Consider the following 17,632-nt stretch of genomic DNA (forward strand, 5'->3'; position numbering starts at 1 on the left):
GGCATCCGTGATGGCTTATTGATCACCTACATCCTAGCAGCTCTTCATCAAAATCTGTACCTTTTCAAAAAAAAAAACAAAAAACACAAACATATGAAGAAACTCATCAATAAGAGGTACTGTGAATTCAGGAACTTCTGCTTCCAAAGACCAACTTGTTTCCATGAAACCAAGTTGCTTCTTGCTTCTGCCTACAAGTCTTCTGCAATAAAAATGTATATAGTCAAAGAAGCAAACTGTAATCTCTTTATTGACTGGGTGCGGAGTCTGGGGATACGTCTAATTTGAATTTCTCGTTGAGAGAAGAATACTGCCCACTACATCAGAAGGGAGGCACGAGGAAGCATTCATTGCAAAGAGGGGTCGTCTTCGGAGGCTTATATAAATGCCGATGGTTGTTGATGCTGAGTGTTATTTAAATATAGAATATTATTTTGCTGAGCGCTACACGACATATCCCTTTGCTGAAGCAGTTTTCCTCACAAAGTGAGAATATCAACTAGATCATCCACTATCCCTCTCATTAATAATTCAGACCTGCTGCTTATCCATTCAAGCGATGGATAGTAGGACTTTGAGCTTCGTTTTGGTTTTTGTTTCCGAGTATCACAAACTGTCGACTGGTTCAACGATGCAAGTTGCTGCACAGTCAGAGGTAACCGTGCACGGCAGAACGGAGAGTTTCTAGGGCAAATCGCCTATTAAGCGAAAGAGAAACCGAGCGCAGCTTGGGTAATTAATCTAATTTCCACCTATCTCCACAGTTTTAAAGTAGAAATGGGAAGTGGAGGTCAACATGAGAAGTCCTGCAGTTCTAGTTTAGCATGACTGTGGTGAAATCAGTCTACAGCTCCATTTAAAATTACACCTGCTCAGAGACAGATGTAAATGTATTTGGAAGAAGTTGGTTCTGAGCTCCACCTCTGTTTTCCTTCAGGGGCATCTTGCTTTGAAACCTCTGAGTTCTGCCATATAAACAGGGCCTTGGGTCTGGAAATCTAGACCATCCCTTTCAAAGAAGGTGGTCTAGCAGCATGTTCAAGGTCCCTGAGAACCGGAGTCTATCATTTGTTAACACATTTTCTTGATGTTATTGCATGGAGTCCCTAGGAACTCAGAAGTGGGCAAAGGGGAGGGCCCCTGACCTCCTGGAGCTTGCATTTCTGGGTTGGGGGGGGAGGGGTAGGCAACGAACCAATAAATAAACAGACTACGTCACCTTGTGATTGTGCTGTGACAAAAATCAAGGCAGGATGAGGGGAGCAGAGGGACCAGCGGGCTGTGCTATTTTAGATCCAGCGGTCAAGGAACAGCTCTCTGATAAATGACGGCAGGCCGGGTGGACGCCAGGAGGAAGAGCATTCCGGGCAGAGGGCACAGCGAGGCAAGCTCAAGCGGACGCTGGGCCCGTGCAGGGAGCAGGGCGGCGAGGGCCGAGCGAGAGGGGGAGGTCCGCGGAGGAGGTGAGGTTGGCAAGGCAGTTGGGACAATGGCTGATGACCCTCGGGGACCACAGCAAGGACGTGGCCTTCATTCTGAGTGACAGGACAACCACTGAGCCTCTGGATTTCGGCCAGGTTGGGGGCAGGGGGCTTGTTCAGACCACTTCCATTTCCAGTAACTTACTCAACATCAGCAGCTTCTTTGGAGCAGCATCTCTACAGCCCCCCCCAAAAAAAATGGCCGCAGGGCGAGGACACTGCCTGTTTATCCAGAGCCCCCTCTTCCTGGCGCACCTGCTTCGACGGGACCCCGTATCCAGGGAAACTCGGGAGAGGGAAGAAAACTCACAGACAAGGGAAGAGACAGACTGGGGTCTGTGGCCCTTCGGTCCCTTGCTTAGCCGGGTGCTTCCCACTCTGATTCTGTGACTTCAGAGTGTCACTGAGGTAGGTCACGGCTGCCCCCGAGCAAAAAATGAGTTGAAAACCTCAGAGGAAGAGTCTAATGTAATTAGGGCAGGTAAATAAAGTGCCCTGGCAAGAAAACTCAAAACTCCATATAAGAAGTCTGCTAATAATAACTATGGTGGTGACGACGATGGTGACGAGGACGATGATTATAAAGGCTCACCTCACTTGTGGGTATTCTGTCTGTTAGTCACTGTTTATTTTTTTTATAGACTAAAATGCATTTAATCTTCACCATCAACCTACGAGGTAGGCATCACTTCTTCATGTCCTAGTTGAGGAAACTGGCAGAGAGGTAATAAGGCTCCTTGCTCAGGGTCACACAGTCAAAGGCCAAGTGGGTAAACAGAATTCCAACCAGGATGCCTGACTCGGGGGCTGGGCTTACCTCCTTCTCACGTGCCCTATGGCAGCCAAGGGGACCTCTTTAGAGGTTGAAGCAGCACTGTCCTTTGTGGGGAAAGTGGGACGGAGCGAAATGAAGGTCAGCTCTGCCTGGTGACTGAGCATAGGCCCCTGCATCCGATGGGCTGTTCATCTATCTCTACATCCCCAGAGCCTCGTGTGAGGCCCCAAACATGGGACGCACTCAATGCATATTTGATGTATAAACGAATGAATAAAAGCACTTTGCGTAGTGCCTGACAAACAGTAAGTGCTCAACACATCATTGCTATATTAAGTTTGCTCGTTGCTTGCATATCCTGTTCCAGGAAAGGTGGCCTGAGATGACTGTCTTAGTCAATACCCGAGAGCACAGTGAAGTCACAGAGGATGGAATCGACTTTATCAGCTGAACTATTGATGTGGGCTAAAATAACACACTGAGAGACGGCGGCTGTGTCATGAACAACATCGCAGCCCGACTTTCCCCTTGTGAATCATGCGCTCTCTCTTCTCACTTTGAAGATCTTTTGTGAGAAAGCTGAGTTTTGTATGATTTAAAAAGCACTGCTTTGTCACCAAAGTAAAATGACATTATTATTATTATCATTAACAGTTTTACTACCCCTGCAATTCCTTTTTTTTTCTTTTTGTGACAGAGTCAGAGAGAGAGAGACAGAGAAAGGGATAGATAGGGACAGACAGACAGGAAGGGAGAGAGATGAGAAGCATCAATTCCTCATTGCGGCACCTTAGTTGTTCATTGATAGCTTTCTCATATGTGCCTTGACCAGGGGACTCCAGCAGAATGAGTGACCCCTTGCTCAAGCCAGTGACCTTGGTCTCAAGCTGGTGAGCTTTGCTCAAACCCAGATGAGCCCGCGCTTAAGCTGGTGACCTCGGGTTTCGAATCTGTGTCCTTCGCATCCCAGTCCGATGCTCTATCCGCTGCGCCACCGCCTGCTCAGGCTACAATTTTTCATAGCTCACCGCTCACCAAGTCAATGGAAAAAGTTAGGTAAACATCAGGGACGAGATGCGGGCAGCTCCCACACCATGTGTTACCAGTCTGTGGGGGGAGCCCTGTGGTTTCCAGCAGACTTTGTTTTCCCACTAGATGGTATAATTAAAATCTGAAACAAATATTAAAACAAAATCAAAACAGATGCTATGCTCAGAGCTGCCACGATGTTAGGTTTATTGAAAAAAATAAAAAGATCTCAACTACTGATTTATGTCAAGGTAGTACCGCCATCTCTGATAAGAAACAGAAGACGAGAGGAGTGTTTTGCACTAGAGTAGCTATTATAGATGAGCTCATTGTCCTGTCTTCTAAGATTGGCATGCTTTGTCCCCCAGTAACTGATGAACAGCTTGTTATGTAATCCTTAGGGACATTTTGGTAGTGGAAGGAGTGAGGAAGACCATAGCTTGAGACTGATTTCTGTCCATTAATAGCTGTGTGATCTTGCACAGAAGCTTGACCTCTCTGATCAGGAACCTGTTTATAATGAGGCAGATGAATAGATGCCTTGGGCTGTCATAGGAATGACAAGGAGAACCTGGTATGTGCCATGTGTCTGCCACTTAGAAATAGTTAGCAAATGGAAAGATGTGTAAAGATGTTTAAAATTGTCCATCTTGATAACATCCACAGTGATGAATACCTCTCAGGGTTTATATCTGCCATCACGTGGGATGGTTTGATGCTTCATTTAGTAAGTGCCTCCCAAAGTTAAATCTTTGGGACACAACAGGACCACTGCTCACATAGTCCTTTAGAACCACCAGAGATTGGCACTGGGGTAGGGGGACATCTTACAACTAAGCAGGGAACTACCATATTGTTGGGATAAGTAGAATATTAAAGAAGATGCTCTTTGAGGAGGTGGGGAGAAAAGGTGGTCCATAGTCCAGTCTAGCCGGTGAAGGGTAGATTTGCTAAAATCATCATTCTGGAAGTTCAAAGGTCAAGATCTTTACAAAAGCCTTTAATAATAAGCATTCATAGTTCAGAACTTGTATGTTAGACTCTGGAGAAAACAATTGTGCTACTAGACTGTACGGATATAAACACCTCTTTGGTATTATAACACACACACACACAAAAGGAGGCCAGGAATATCTTAGTCTTTTTCCCCACTGAAGGAATTGTTTAGGCTTCTGTTAGATTATTTTGCCAGGAACCTTTCCTAGGCTTTAAATCTCTTCTGACATGCTTAAAAAGCCACAGTTTCTAATACCTAGTTAGGCCAGAGCCAAACAGAAAAAACCTTCCATAGCCTTGGAGAACAAAATTACATATACCATATATATATATAAAAAAATATGAAAAAATATATATTTCCCTCTAGATACAGTTCTCCAAAGAGGAATAAGAAAGCACACACAGTGAGTATTTTCTAGGGAAGATCTGACTTGTTGGATATTTTTCACTCTCAAATACTTTTAAGATAAATTCTCTATTCTAGAAGAAGTAGAGATTTTGTTCTTTTTATCTGTTTGAAATCCTCATTAAATGATCTTGTTTTCTATGTTGTATTTTAGAATCAGCATAGATTCAAAGTTGCAAAAGGCTACATTCTCTTACATAAAGAGTACATAAAAAAATTGTCCCTTTACATAAAGACATCTTGGGCCAGGCATGGGTTGGAGAGTTTAAGACCTCCTTGAGAACCTGGGCTATTCACCACAAAGTTGCAATACCTATGAAGCTTCCAACCTAACCATGTCAAGTGATAGTCAATGTTTAAGCTATCGTATCCTTTCTTATTTGTCAAGTCTAAGCTTCACTAGACAGTACTAAAAAACCCATTATAGGCCTGACCTGTGGTGGCGCAGTAGATAAAGCGTCGACCTGGAAATGCTGAGGTTGCTGGTTCGAAACCCTGGGCTTGCCTGGTCAAGGCACATAAGGGAGTTGATGCTTCCAGCTCCTCCCCCCTGTCTCTCTCTTCTCTCTCTCTCTCTCTCTCCCTCTATCTCTTCTCTCTAAAATGAATAAATAAAATAAAATAATTAAAAAATATATATGGATCTTTATTAAAAAAAAACCCATTATAAATTACTGATAGTGGTACTCAAACGAAATCACTAAGGATGTAAATGGACCTCTCTGAGTTTTACATTAAAATCTATTTTTTTAGGAGAACAATGTTAATGAAGATGCTATGGTGTTGCTGCTGTTTTTAAGTGCATCTCACAGCCAAGTTCAAGGCAGTTACTCTCCAGCAGTTCAAAGACTCTTCAAACAGATGAGCTTCAGTTGACTTTCCTGCTTAACAATGTCATTAGTTGAACACTGGACCTTGTCTTTCCCTAATAGAACAGGTGGCTGAGAACACTGCCTATTAACCGTCCCAGGGAGCATCTGTCATTTGCATAAAATCACTTCTGGAAGATGTTTGCTACTTTCTTCAGAGACTAGAAAATGTTCTATATTGCACCTTTAAAAATGTTAAGATTCTTAAAAGTATTTCTTAGGCTTAATTTTTGACATTTGGTTTTACATACTTCACTTATTTTCAGAATGGTCTCAATCCCTGTCAGTTTATTGTCAGAAAAAGGGCAAGCATACCGCTCACAAAAACGAGGGGATCAGGAAACGTGCAGACACTCCAGCACTTTCAGCCTTTTGTACAGTGCATTTTCACCAATGAAATCAATACCGGTTTTGCATCTCATTTGCATAATCAAACAACTTGCTTTGACTTGTTTGCTTTTCTGATGTTCTTGTTTAATAAGAAAAAAAATCAAAATGTTTCTTTTTTTAATCATTCCATATTATTTTGAAATATCCCCTAATTTTTGTGAGCAGTGTATTTGCTTGCTCGAGTGTTAGTATCTGTTGTGAACATGCCACCCTATCCCCAACCCCCATCCTCCCACACACACCCTTTTGGTTTTCAGAAATTAAATGTGGTCTGGAGATAGGTAACAAATATTATTTAATATCACAGTAATTGAATAGAGAATGAGAGTTTCTGTTAATTTAACGTTGTGGTTACTAAAAGTTACCATGAATCTCTCTAGAGGGTTTCAACTATTGAGAACTAAATCATATGCAACTCAACATTTCTATGTTATTAAGTGAACACGTCTGTTTTTTCTTTTTAGAGAGACAGAGACAGAGAGAGACAGGAAGGGAGAGAGATGAGAAGCATCCACTTGTTGTTGTAGCACTTTAGTTGTTCATTGACTGCTTCTCATATGTGCGTTGACTGGGGGCTTCAGCCAAGCCAGTGACCCCTTGCTCAAGCTAGTGACCTTGGTCTCAAGCCAGTGACCTTTGGGCTCAAGCTGGCGACCTCGTGCTTAAGCTGGCGACCTTGGGGTTTTGAACCTGGGACCTCAGCATCCCAGGTTGACACTCTATCCACTGTGCCACCACCGTTCAGGCAACACACAGTTTTGAAGATGCTGAAAGAACTTTAGAGTTCTGCATAGCCATAAGATCATGGTTGAGGCCAGATCCTCTCCACAGCGCTGCACTTGCAACAAGCATAAAAAATAGGTATCAAGGTTGACCAGCTCTCCTGCCAAATACCCACAATTTTCTCTTCTAGATCAGTTCCGAATACCCAGTTTCCAGAGATTCATGTGTGTCCCTGGTCTCTCCTCAAACCAGAGTGCAAACCATATGATACCAACTCTGCTCCATCCTTCTCCTCACACGACTCCCACCAAACAAAACAAGGAATTAGAAATTTCCAGTGGTTCAAATGACAAAGGGATTTCATTGTACTCAGGGACCATGATGTGCTCGGTTTTTCTCATAACTCACACAGCAGCACGACACAGACTGTGAGTCAGACACATCATACTATTGTGTGAAAAGGAAAACAACATACAAAGCAGTCAAGTATTTTTTCTCAGTATGATTATAATGCATCCAGAAGGGTTAAGAGACTTTCCCAAGGTTATATGGATTAAGAGGATACTGGGCAAGGCTCAAAGGCAGAGGAGAGAAAGTAGGACTATGAGTCACCTATAAAGGCGCTGGCTTTCCAGAAGGAGAAAGAAAAATCCTAAGATTTCAGCATATGAAGTATTGTTATGCTGAGAAATACCTGCTTATATTTCTCTCTCCCCCATGAAAACCAACAAGCTTAAAATATATCATGAGGGAATTAGGTTAAGCATGATTTCTAAAAAGGAGCATCCTTAAACATCTTTTTAAAAATAAAATATGCCACAAGATAGTTATAATTTTAATAGGTCCTTGAATGGATAAATGATTAAAACAGGTGAAAAGGTGGCTGGGTAAGAATACATCAGATAAAACCATCTCTCTTTGCATCTACTGTTCCCTGTACTGAAATGCTTCTCCCTCAGATCTACCCAACACTCTCTCATTTACTTCCGAACGACATTGGAACAATGACATTTAATAAACTGTCACCTTCCCAGAAATGCTTCCAGTGGTCATCCATTCAAAAGTGGCCAATGGACTTTCGAGAGAAAGACAAACAAGGCCGAATATAATCTGCCTGATTTCCTTTCCTTTCTGGCTCTCTGATCCAGCAGTGTTGGGTGAGCCTCCACACTTCTGACCGCTTAGAAGCACTGCGTTTGAAACTGCATGCACCACGTCTTCATCTGGGGGATACGGACCAAAGTGTTTAAGCACCGGTTGTTCTAGGGCAGTGGCTGCCAAACTGGCTCGCAAGCCACATGTGGCTCTTTGGCGTGGCTCTTTCACAAAATACCACAATCCTTTAAGTGTGGCTCTTCCACAAAATACCACGTGCGGGCACTACCTCGATAAGGAATGTACCTACTTATATAGTTTAAGTTTTAAAAATTTGGCTCTCAAAAGAAATTTCGATCGTTGTACTGTTGATATTTGGCTCTGCTGACTAATGAGTTTGCCGACCATGGCTCTAGGTGATTCTTGAATGGCATGACCCATACCTACCTGTGTCTAGAGGAGAAAGGACACTGACTTGGAGTGATAATCTATGTTTGGGCTTCATTCAGATCAGCCAAGGTGGTAGTTCTGGGTATGGGACCTGGGAATTGTAAATATTTAAAAGCTTTCCACGGGATACCAAAATAAAATCAGGTTTAAGAACCACTGGACTAAAATAAAATATAAATTTCATTACCCATCTTTGGATCTCTATCTTTTTCCCAAAGGTTTGGCTCCTTGGGGTGGGGAAGACTATTTCTAGAAATATAAAAGGAATACTGAAAAGAAATCAATCCTGCATACTTAGACACACACACACACACACACACACACACACATTCTTTTGTTCATATCATTTTTCTTCTATTAAGGGTTTCATATTCCTCTATCTCTCTGAGTACTCTTATGCCATGAAATGGACAGCTAAGTTCATCATGACACCACTAATGGACTTTCTGGAGAAAGACAAATAAATATGGCAGAACTCCATTTGCCTGATTCTCTGCTCTTTTTGGTACTATTGCTCTAGCAGCTTTGGCAAAATTCAGGAAATTGGAGTCTGAAGGGCCCCCAATGCGACTAGCTGAGATCCACCATTGAAGATAAGGCTTTCTAAGTCAAGATTAGACATTGTATTTGCACCTGCCTCCATTCCCTTCAAATAAACCACTGCGCTTACAAAGCTGCCTGCTGGTTGCCTAACCCTGGGTGGTTGCTTTTCCAAGGGGGCAACACGTAGAAAGGAAGGGTGTGCAAAAAGACTGAGATCCGGCCAGCTGGATGCAGGCAGGTGAGTCAAACCCTCCTGGGGGCCTCCCTTCTCGCCAACAGCAAATATTAAAGACCCCGGGGGAAGATACGCTGGTTCCGCCATGTATCTGTTATTGGCAATGAATGAAGTTTGCCTTTGGGGAAACTTTGGTGCCAGAATTTCACATTTGAACATGATAATGAGCAATGCCCATTTTTGAACAAGGAGCAGATAGGTTTAATCAACAAACCTGTTTGGCCCACCTTACTTTGTTCATTTCCCCCCTTTTTAATAAGTACAGAGTCGATCTTAGCTTGATAATAATGTCACTGTTTTACATTAAATGATTAAATGTCTGAAAGAAAGGCCCGTGTTTTCTAAATTGCTGGGGTATGTGTGTTTATATTTGGGGAATGGGAGGAAAAATGTTTTCCGGAACCTGGCTTGTCATTGTAAACTCAGTTAGAATTAAGACATTCCAATAAACTGGTAGAAGTCACCTATCACCTTCAGAGAATGTCTAAAATATGGCAATGATGAGAATAGCAATAGCTAACATTTATTAAATGCCAAATAAATGTCAGGTATGGTGTTAAATTTTTTACGTTTATAATTTTCTTTACTCCTCCTACCAAGCCAATGAGGTAGAAACTACTATTATTCCCACATTACGGATGAGAAAACTAAGGCACAGAAAGATTAGGTAACCTGAACCAAAGAGACAAATCCACTGTGATTTAAAGCTATTTGGTCTTAAGGGCATATAATACATCTTTCTGGCGGGAGTCTTCCCAGAAAACCCCATACATTTCTGACGAGCAGTATCAGGTGCTCCACAATCCGGTCCTGACTCACTCATTCCCCTGCTTCCCCTCCCAGCTCTCAGATCTTACTGCAGTGAAATTCATTGACTCATTCCCCTGCAAAACGGAATGCCTCCCCATCCTCAGGCCTTCCCTCCTTCTGTATAAAATCTCCCCATCGGCAAGTTCAAATACCACTTTCTCCACGAAGCCGTCTCAATCACTCATGTACAACCAGCCGTAAGAATTTTGTATCCCTTTAATTCCACAAGACAGTCTTTCTCTTGAAGAAATATTGGGCAAGCGGTTATTTTTATGTCTATCTCACAGATACATACGTCATAGAAGCATATTTTAAACTGCTTCCCATATGAACATAATGACTGGCATATCGTCGATGCCTAACACATATGTTGCCACGATCATTTCTTGAACCAAAAAAAAGTTTAGACTATCTCATGACGTTTGCAGAGCAAGCACGTAAACAACAGAGAACTATCGAGGACAGAAAAGAGCTATGAAGTTTTTCTTCTGATTCAGAAGTTGGTGGAAGGTGAAGGTGTCTCTCGACCCAGTTACCCACACCAAACTCTAAACTGGTTCTAAGCTGGAGGGGATTTGATGACTGCTCTCCCGTCTGGAGTGCTTGTGGGAGGGACAACTGGAAGGTCGGTCAGTCTTCGCCGGCACGTCTTCATTCCGGATGCAACCATAGGCAGCACCCAAACCATTATATTCTAGTCTTCCGACCTCAGTATGACAGGTGGGAGACACTTCTGCAGCACTGGCCTTAGAGTTGGTAAACATAGGGCCACATATTTAAAATATGAAGAAACAACAAATCAGATTTTAGACTCCATTTCAAAAGAGTGTCCAAAACCCTAATCTTGAATGACAGAGCCAGGTGTTATGCCTAATGAAACATATAACTCCCTCCCTGGGAAGTATCAGGGTATCACCTGCACACTAAACAATAAAGAGTTCAAGGTCTTCCTTTAAGTAAAGACTAACGCAGGGGTAGAACGCAATTATGCAACGTAATTCCCTTTTCTTTCCATCACACAATGAGCAACTGACCCGTGTGTGTGTGTGTGTGTGTGTGTGTGTGTGAGAGAGAGAGAGAGAGAGAGAGAGAGAGAGAACTATTTAAATAAGAAGCTTCTGCTCATTCTTACACTAAATATGAGAGAAGAAAAATTGAAAGTCTCATTTTACAAGCATGAAATCTTTTCCATAATATAAAACCAAGTGGGGAAATAAAAGAGAATGAATGTCAGCAGGGGACAAGCAAACAATTCCTGCAGACAGTCAGTGAGCACCAGCACCGTGACACACTAAGTATTAAGATGCAAAATTTATTTATGCCTGAACTTTCTTTTTGGACAACTGCAAAAGGAAATGACTTGCTTCCTTCGAATGACAGAAAATAAAAAAATTAGGCAGTTGCTTTCCAACTTCGATTTTCAGAGAACTGGAAGCTAAATCTGACATCCTTAAGACAGCTCTTGCTCAAATTGAAGACCAACCATGTCGTGGCATCTGTAACCATGAAGGGGTTACTGTCCCACTAGCAAGGTGTCCTGGGTACGAGGTTTATTACATGCACTTTCTTCCTTTAACCACTGATTCCAAACCCCTCTCGAAATTAAGAACTGGCAAATTCTCTTTGTTGACACAGATATGAGACTACAAAACATGTCTACTGCAAAATCAGCTACTAGAAAAAGCAAGAAAAAAAAAACCAGACAATGGTAGACCTTATCGCATTCAAAATTAACGTGCTTGTCCCTCTCCTAACTTATTCTAATTAATACAGCCACGCATTCTCATCCCATACATTTCCAGCATCGACCGCGAGCTAAAAACTATTAAACAAAGTCTGGCTTCCTTAAGCTAAAAAGGTTCTGCCAAGCAGCTTCGGAAACAGCAATAATAAAAAAAAAAAAATGAGATTGCAGGTGCATACCTTAACCTCCTGATTGGTAAAGACCTCGACATCCACCGCACAGGCGACCAAAGTGGAAACATCACAGTCCATGCTAGGGGCTGGCATTCCCCACTCCTGGTTGTCAAAAGAGTTCAGCAGCCTCCGAGTCGTGCGCGCGGCGGGGCGAGGGCAGAGCCCCCAGGTGGATGCTGCTGCGGCGGCGGCGGAGCTGCCTCGCCTGGACGCCGCCGAGCCGGCACCTGAGCCCACCCGCCCGCCGCACGCACACCGCCCGCCGCGTCGGAGGCAGCACCGCGGAGTAACGAAGGGCCGGCTTTCTCATGGCAATGACATCACCACCAAGACTGACACAAGCCGAAGCTATTTTTCTCCCCCGTGCCTTTTATCTCTAGGCAGTGCAGTGGAGCAAATTGAACATGATTAGGTGCTAAATCTGAACTCAGACTAAATCAATTCAGGCAGCGCTAGCGAGGAACTGAGTCATAGCTGTTGTTTCAGCCCGAGTGCTTATGTTTGCAAAAAGCGGGGGGGGGGGGGGGGGGGGGGGGGTAGAGAAGCTGACACCAGAGCCTCGGTTTGGGGAGGGGGGATGTGGAGGGAAAGGATTCTGTAGATGAGCCTCCTGAGGTTAAGGTGTGACAATTTTCTGCCTCAGAGATGAGCAGGAAGTTGAGGCATTTTGCAAATTGCTTGCCTTCTGTTAATTGCCCGGCGCTGCTCCGAGCGGCCACACATGTTCTGGGCATCCTAATGCATCCCGGGCACCGGCTCAATAGAAATCCATTCTTGGAGTGACTAAAGAGCTAGTGGTCAGTCATTTAGGCAGCCTGGTTAGAGGAGATAATTAGAGTGTGAAATCTATTTGAAGTACGTAAGTGCAGACCAGTAACTCTAAAAGCACCCCTGCACGCTCAGGATTTCACGCTGTCTCCAAGGTCATGCAAACCACACGCAGCCCGTGGAAAGGAGTTACAGCAAACGCCTCATGCAGGGACAGATGGCAGAATCTAATGGGCAAACGCACTGATGTGGGTCATTGTCAGAGCTTTGGGGCTTGATTTTGCCTGAGACGTTCTATTGCTTTTTCGCTTTTTCTGATCGTGAATCCCTGAAGGTCAGGGCCGTGGATAATTCACCTTTATATCTTGAGCCTTTAGCAGAGGGCCTGGCATGAGGAAGCCGTAATTGCTAAATGAATGAATCAACAGAACAGAAATAGCCTTCTCTCAAAGTAGCAGTGAGCAAAGGAGAAACGTCAGGTTCAGTTTTATTTCAGTATTAGCAATAAAAGTCCCAGTAGAACTCACTGACACTCCAGCAGGCTCTGTCCCCAGGAGGGGCACAGGCGCATCCTCAGTGGCCGTCCAGGGCATCACGATTTGGACAGACTGGTGCCTTTCTAACACGTGATTGAACAAAGGACTCTAACTCTGTATGCAGATGAGAAAGGTGACATTTCACACTGAAGGTAGAAGTTTTGTCATTGGTCCTCACTAGATGACATTTGAGCCTAGTGTTCCCCTCCATAAGGTATCTCCCATGCTAAATAAAATCAGTTCACAAGTACAAATATTTAGTAAGTTATACACACACACACACACACACACAATGTTGTCCAGGGCTCTGTGGAGAATATGAAGTCATATATGCAGATAATTCAACTAGACCTTACAGAGTAGTGACTAGGTGCAAAGCTCTGTACCAGAAGCTATAAAAGAAAAAAATGGTGAGTAAGGTAAATCCACCACCCTCCAGGGACCTTACATCCCAGGGGAGGAGAGAAGACCTGGAGACAGACACCTGGAGACAGGGCAGCGGTGACTGAGGAGGTGCAGACGGCGCTTGGTGGGAGTACGGGACGAAGAGCAATGGATCGTGAAGGAAGCTGGGGCAGAGACGTGTGAAAGAGTACGTGACCTCTGCTCTGACCTCGAAACACGGGTAAGCCTTCCGTAGACCCAAGGAGAGCCCTCCAGGTGGGGCAGCAGAGGAGAAATGTCCAGGGGAAAGAACAGGGTACTTGGGGGACCAGGCACATTGAAGGTTAAACTTGATTGGAGCCCGGGTAGACAGGGCAACTAGAGCCAGATGGCTCAAAACCTTGAGGGGGCCCTTAATGTCGATCTGGTCAACCATGGAATGCGAGGCAGTTTTTGAGAAAGTAAATGGGGTCTATACATAGAAAATGTAGCTAAACTGTGAAGATGAATCCAATTTTGAATATCATTAACAATTATTCAAGAAGCAAAACAAAGAAACGGCTATCTCTCCCCCCCCCCCCCCATGCTATGGCAGATGCTAAAATCTACATCTTTAAGGTTTCACAGCAGCGGCACACTGGTGTTTAACAATCAGCTTGCTGGGGGGGGGGGAGGGGAAGAAAACCAATGTGTGCATTTGCTGATGTCTGTGCTGTAAATAATCTTATCATGGCTGATTTCAAGCAACCAATCTGAAGTCCCTGGAACGCAAAGTTGGAAAGGGATGCCTAATCTGTTCACACCAGCTGTTGGAGCTGCCTCTAGCACAGCAGGTCTCATTGTCACGGAAACGAGTGTCCGCAGGGGTTAAGTCCAGGGTGCCTGTCCAGAGCCCACGGAGGGGCAGCAGGCCAGCAGGAGCCCCCGCACTGCAATCACTGGGCTCTGTGAATTACTTCTGTTAGGGAAGAGCTATTAAAAGACACACACATGTGTTATTTCAAGAAAAAGAGCCTTTCTATAATAAGCCTTGGCATTTGTCCATCCAAGGAAGCAGAGTACAGCTCAAACTCATTAAAAGAAGTCGTTTTTTTTTTGAGGCTTTCTTACTTTCTCCTTCTTGGTTTGTTTCTGCTCTGAAGATTCCTTCTTGTGCACAAGAACCCAGCAACTTTATGCTTTTCTTTTAAAAAAATATATCTTTTCAAAGGCATCTCTCAATTCATTTGTAGGAGCATGAAATAACTGATAACTCATTGCAGGACCCAGCACAGAGGAATCTAGATTTTAACAGGGGACCAAACCTTAAGTTGAGTACATAGTGTTTTTAAGGCAGAATTATAAGGCATCGAGAACATACCGTGGTTCTGCAATGAATGATAGGGTTTTTTAAATACATTGACTCAGTAAAGCAGATATACAATTCAATTGACTATACAAAAGATGTTTTCCTATAGACCAGAGTCCTTAGGGGGCTTCCCTGTTTAACAAGTGTCTGTTTCTCTGGATAAAATGCATTTATTATAGCTGTGTGTGGGGGGGTGACTGGCAGCCTCGGAGATGTCTAGGGTATATATAAGCACACTGGCTGATGGCTGCTAGATGCTGCGTACACTGGCTCCCGCCTGCTCCCCCATCTCACCTCACACCACTCTCCTTTGCTCTCCGTGTCTCGGACCCACTGTTCTTGGCAATCTCCACCGCCCCCCAGATACTAAGCTCATCTCAGGAGCATTGCACTTGCTTTTGGCTTTGTCTGAAAATACCCAGATCTCCTCGTGGGGGCCGGCTCCTTCTTCTCACTCAACTCTCAGCTCTCAGCTCTCAGCTCACCTGCCCTCTCCTTCGAGAAGCCTTCCTGATAACCTAAAATACGTGTACACAGGCATGCGTCCATGTACGCGTGCACGCGCATGCACGCACACACACACACACACACACAGAACCAATCACTATCCCAGCATCTTTAGTTTAATTTTATTCATAGCACTTTTCCTTATTTGAAATTACTGTGTTCATATAAGTCCTTTACTTGTTTATTGCTTGTTTCCCTAACTGTAATTTAATCTCCACACAAGCAGAGATGTTTGCCTATTCTGTTCCCTGCTATATTCTCAGGGTTAGAAAGTGCCCTATACATAGTAGATACGCTAATAAGTAGTCTGAAGTATGAATGGATGAGTAAATGAATCTTAACAGGCAAGTATAGGGACTCCAACCACAAGAGAGGCTCCTGCTCTGGACATTTCAGGAAGGTCCTTGCAGGAGGGCATGTGGGCGTCTGAGTTCATTAATCAGCCCATCTCTGACAGCTGAACCCACCGGCAGTTCGGTTCAAAAACACCCTTCCCAGTTGAAGTGGCCAGGAAATCTTAGGATGCATCCAAACCACTGCTCTTCCTATGACTGGCCACATGAAGGAAACTGCAGACCCTTAGACAAAGACCTCTCCCTGCCCTCAGGCCAGGCAGTTCTCTAAGAGGACTGGCAGCGGAGGGGATGCCCTCACCTCCGACCGGGCAGGAGCAGATGTGCCCCTCTCCACCCAGAGGAGGCAGCCAGGCTGCCTTACTAAGGAGCAGAGGTGTCCCCATTCCAACGGTGGGTTGTCGAGGGCTTTGCTCCTTCTGTGTGTCATTCTGGATCTCTTAAGTTTTATATATATTTATTATAGAAAATTACAAATATGTTCAGAAGTAGAAAGCATACTGTGAGCCTTTGTGTACCCTCCACCCAGGTACAAGAAAAATTTGGGGTTACTCTTGTTTCCTCTCTGCCAGGGAGCCTCGGAGTGTGGTCCCCAGACCAACAGCACCAATACTACCTGGAATCTTGTTAGAAAGGCAAATTCTAGGGCTACACCTAAGACTGAATCAAAAACTCTGAAGGTGGGATAAGTATCTGTAATTCAACAAACCCTCCAGGTAAATCTGATGCTAGTTCAAGACCAAGAGTCTCTGCCCCATATCCCCACCCCTCCTCCCACTCACTCCAGGTTATTTGAAGTAGAAGTCTGATATCACATCATTTTATTGGTAAATTTTTCTTTTTTTTCTTTTTTCTTTTGTATTTTTCTGAAGTTGGAAACAGGGAGGCAGTCAGACAGACTCCCGCATGCGCCTGACCAGGATCCACCTGGCATGCCCACCAGGGGGCGATGCTCTGCCCATCTGGGGCATTGCTCTGTTGCAACCAGAGCCGTTCTAGCACCTGAGGCAGAGGCCATGGAGCCATCCTCAACGCCCGGGCCAACTTTGTTCCAATGGAGCCTCTGCTGCGGGAGGGGAAGAGAGAGACATAGAGAAAGGAGAGGGGGAGGGGTGGAAAAGCAGATGGGCGCTTCTTCTGTGTGCCCTGGCCGGGAATTGAACCCGGGACTCCTGCATGCCAGGCCAATGCTCTACCACTGAACCAACCAGCCAGGGCCTATCGGTAAATTTTTTTGACATATATCTCTAAAAGACGAGGGCTCCTCCTTTGCAATCACAAAACCTATGATCACAAAACCCCAAAAGCAAGAATAATTCCTCAGTCTCATCCAATATCTTGCCAGGGTTCATATTCCACCAACCATAAAACTCCCTATTCTGCTGGTCTTTCCTTCCTTTGTTTCACAGTTTGTTTAAATTGGGATTCGAACTATGGTCTGTGTCATGTCCCTCAATCACAGGGTCTTCCTCCATCTCTTCCTTTGTTTTCCTCCTTGCAGTTACTTGTTGATGATGAAACCATGTTATCTGTCCTTTAGCATTTTCCCCAGTCTAGATTTTCTTAATGAACTCCACAGTGTCATTCAACTGTCCCTCCGTCACCTGTAGGTCCTGTTAGTGAGAACCAGAGGCTCCCTAGAGTCAGTCTGGTCGGACTCCTTGCCAGACGGTGCAGTGTGCTTCCTTCCAGGGTGATGCGATGCTGGCTGTCTCTCTCTTGTGGTATCAGCAGCCTTTCCTCCTCAAGGCCTGGATTCATTCTTTTATGAGGCATCCACCCTTTCAAAATGATGGTATGCCTTCTTCATTTATTCAAGGAAGACTTCCATGAAAAGAAACCACTTCTCTCTACTATGTAGTAACCCTGAGCTACATTTTTGTATGACAGGCAAAATATACACCTGATTCTTCTCCTTTATTAACTAGTTTGGGGCTAAAAAAATGATTTGTTCCCTGATTACTCTCCAAGAAGATCACCGAGGATTCTTTTTTAAGTGTCATTATGAATTCATTAA

General features: G+C 44.2%; 1 protein-coding gene across 3 annotated transcripts in view; it reads right to left on the reverse strand.

Annotated features, from left to right (window-relative positions):
• RCAN2 (regulator of calcineurin 2) overlaps positions 1-17,632 on the reverse strand; it is a 259,366-nt gene that overhangs the window by 87,480 nt on the left and 154,254 nt on the right. Inside the window, exon 1 of one of the 3 annotated variants that reach the window (XM_066251881.1) lies at positions 11,726-11,964. The exons of the other annotated variants lie outside the window; for them this stretch is intronic. Within the exon in view, the coding sequence (XP_066107978.1) occupies positions 11,726-11,812 (87 nt within the window). The 5' untranslated portion in view covers positions 11,813-11,964. Of the gene's footprint in view, positions 1-11,725; positions 11,965-17,632 lie in introns of those variants that run through there. 3 annotated transcript variants of the gene reach the window in all.

The sequence above is a fragment of the Saccopteryx bilineata genome, chromosome 1 (genome assembly GCF_036850765.1).
Source record: "Saccopteryx bilineata isolate mSacBil1 chromosome 1, mSacBil1_pri_phased_curated, whole genome shotgun sequence".
NCBI classification, from domain to species: Eukaryota; Metazoa; Chordata; class Mammalia; order Chiroptera; family Emballonuridae; genus Saccopteryx; species Saccopteryx bilineata.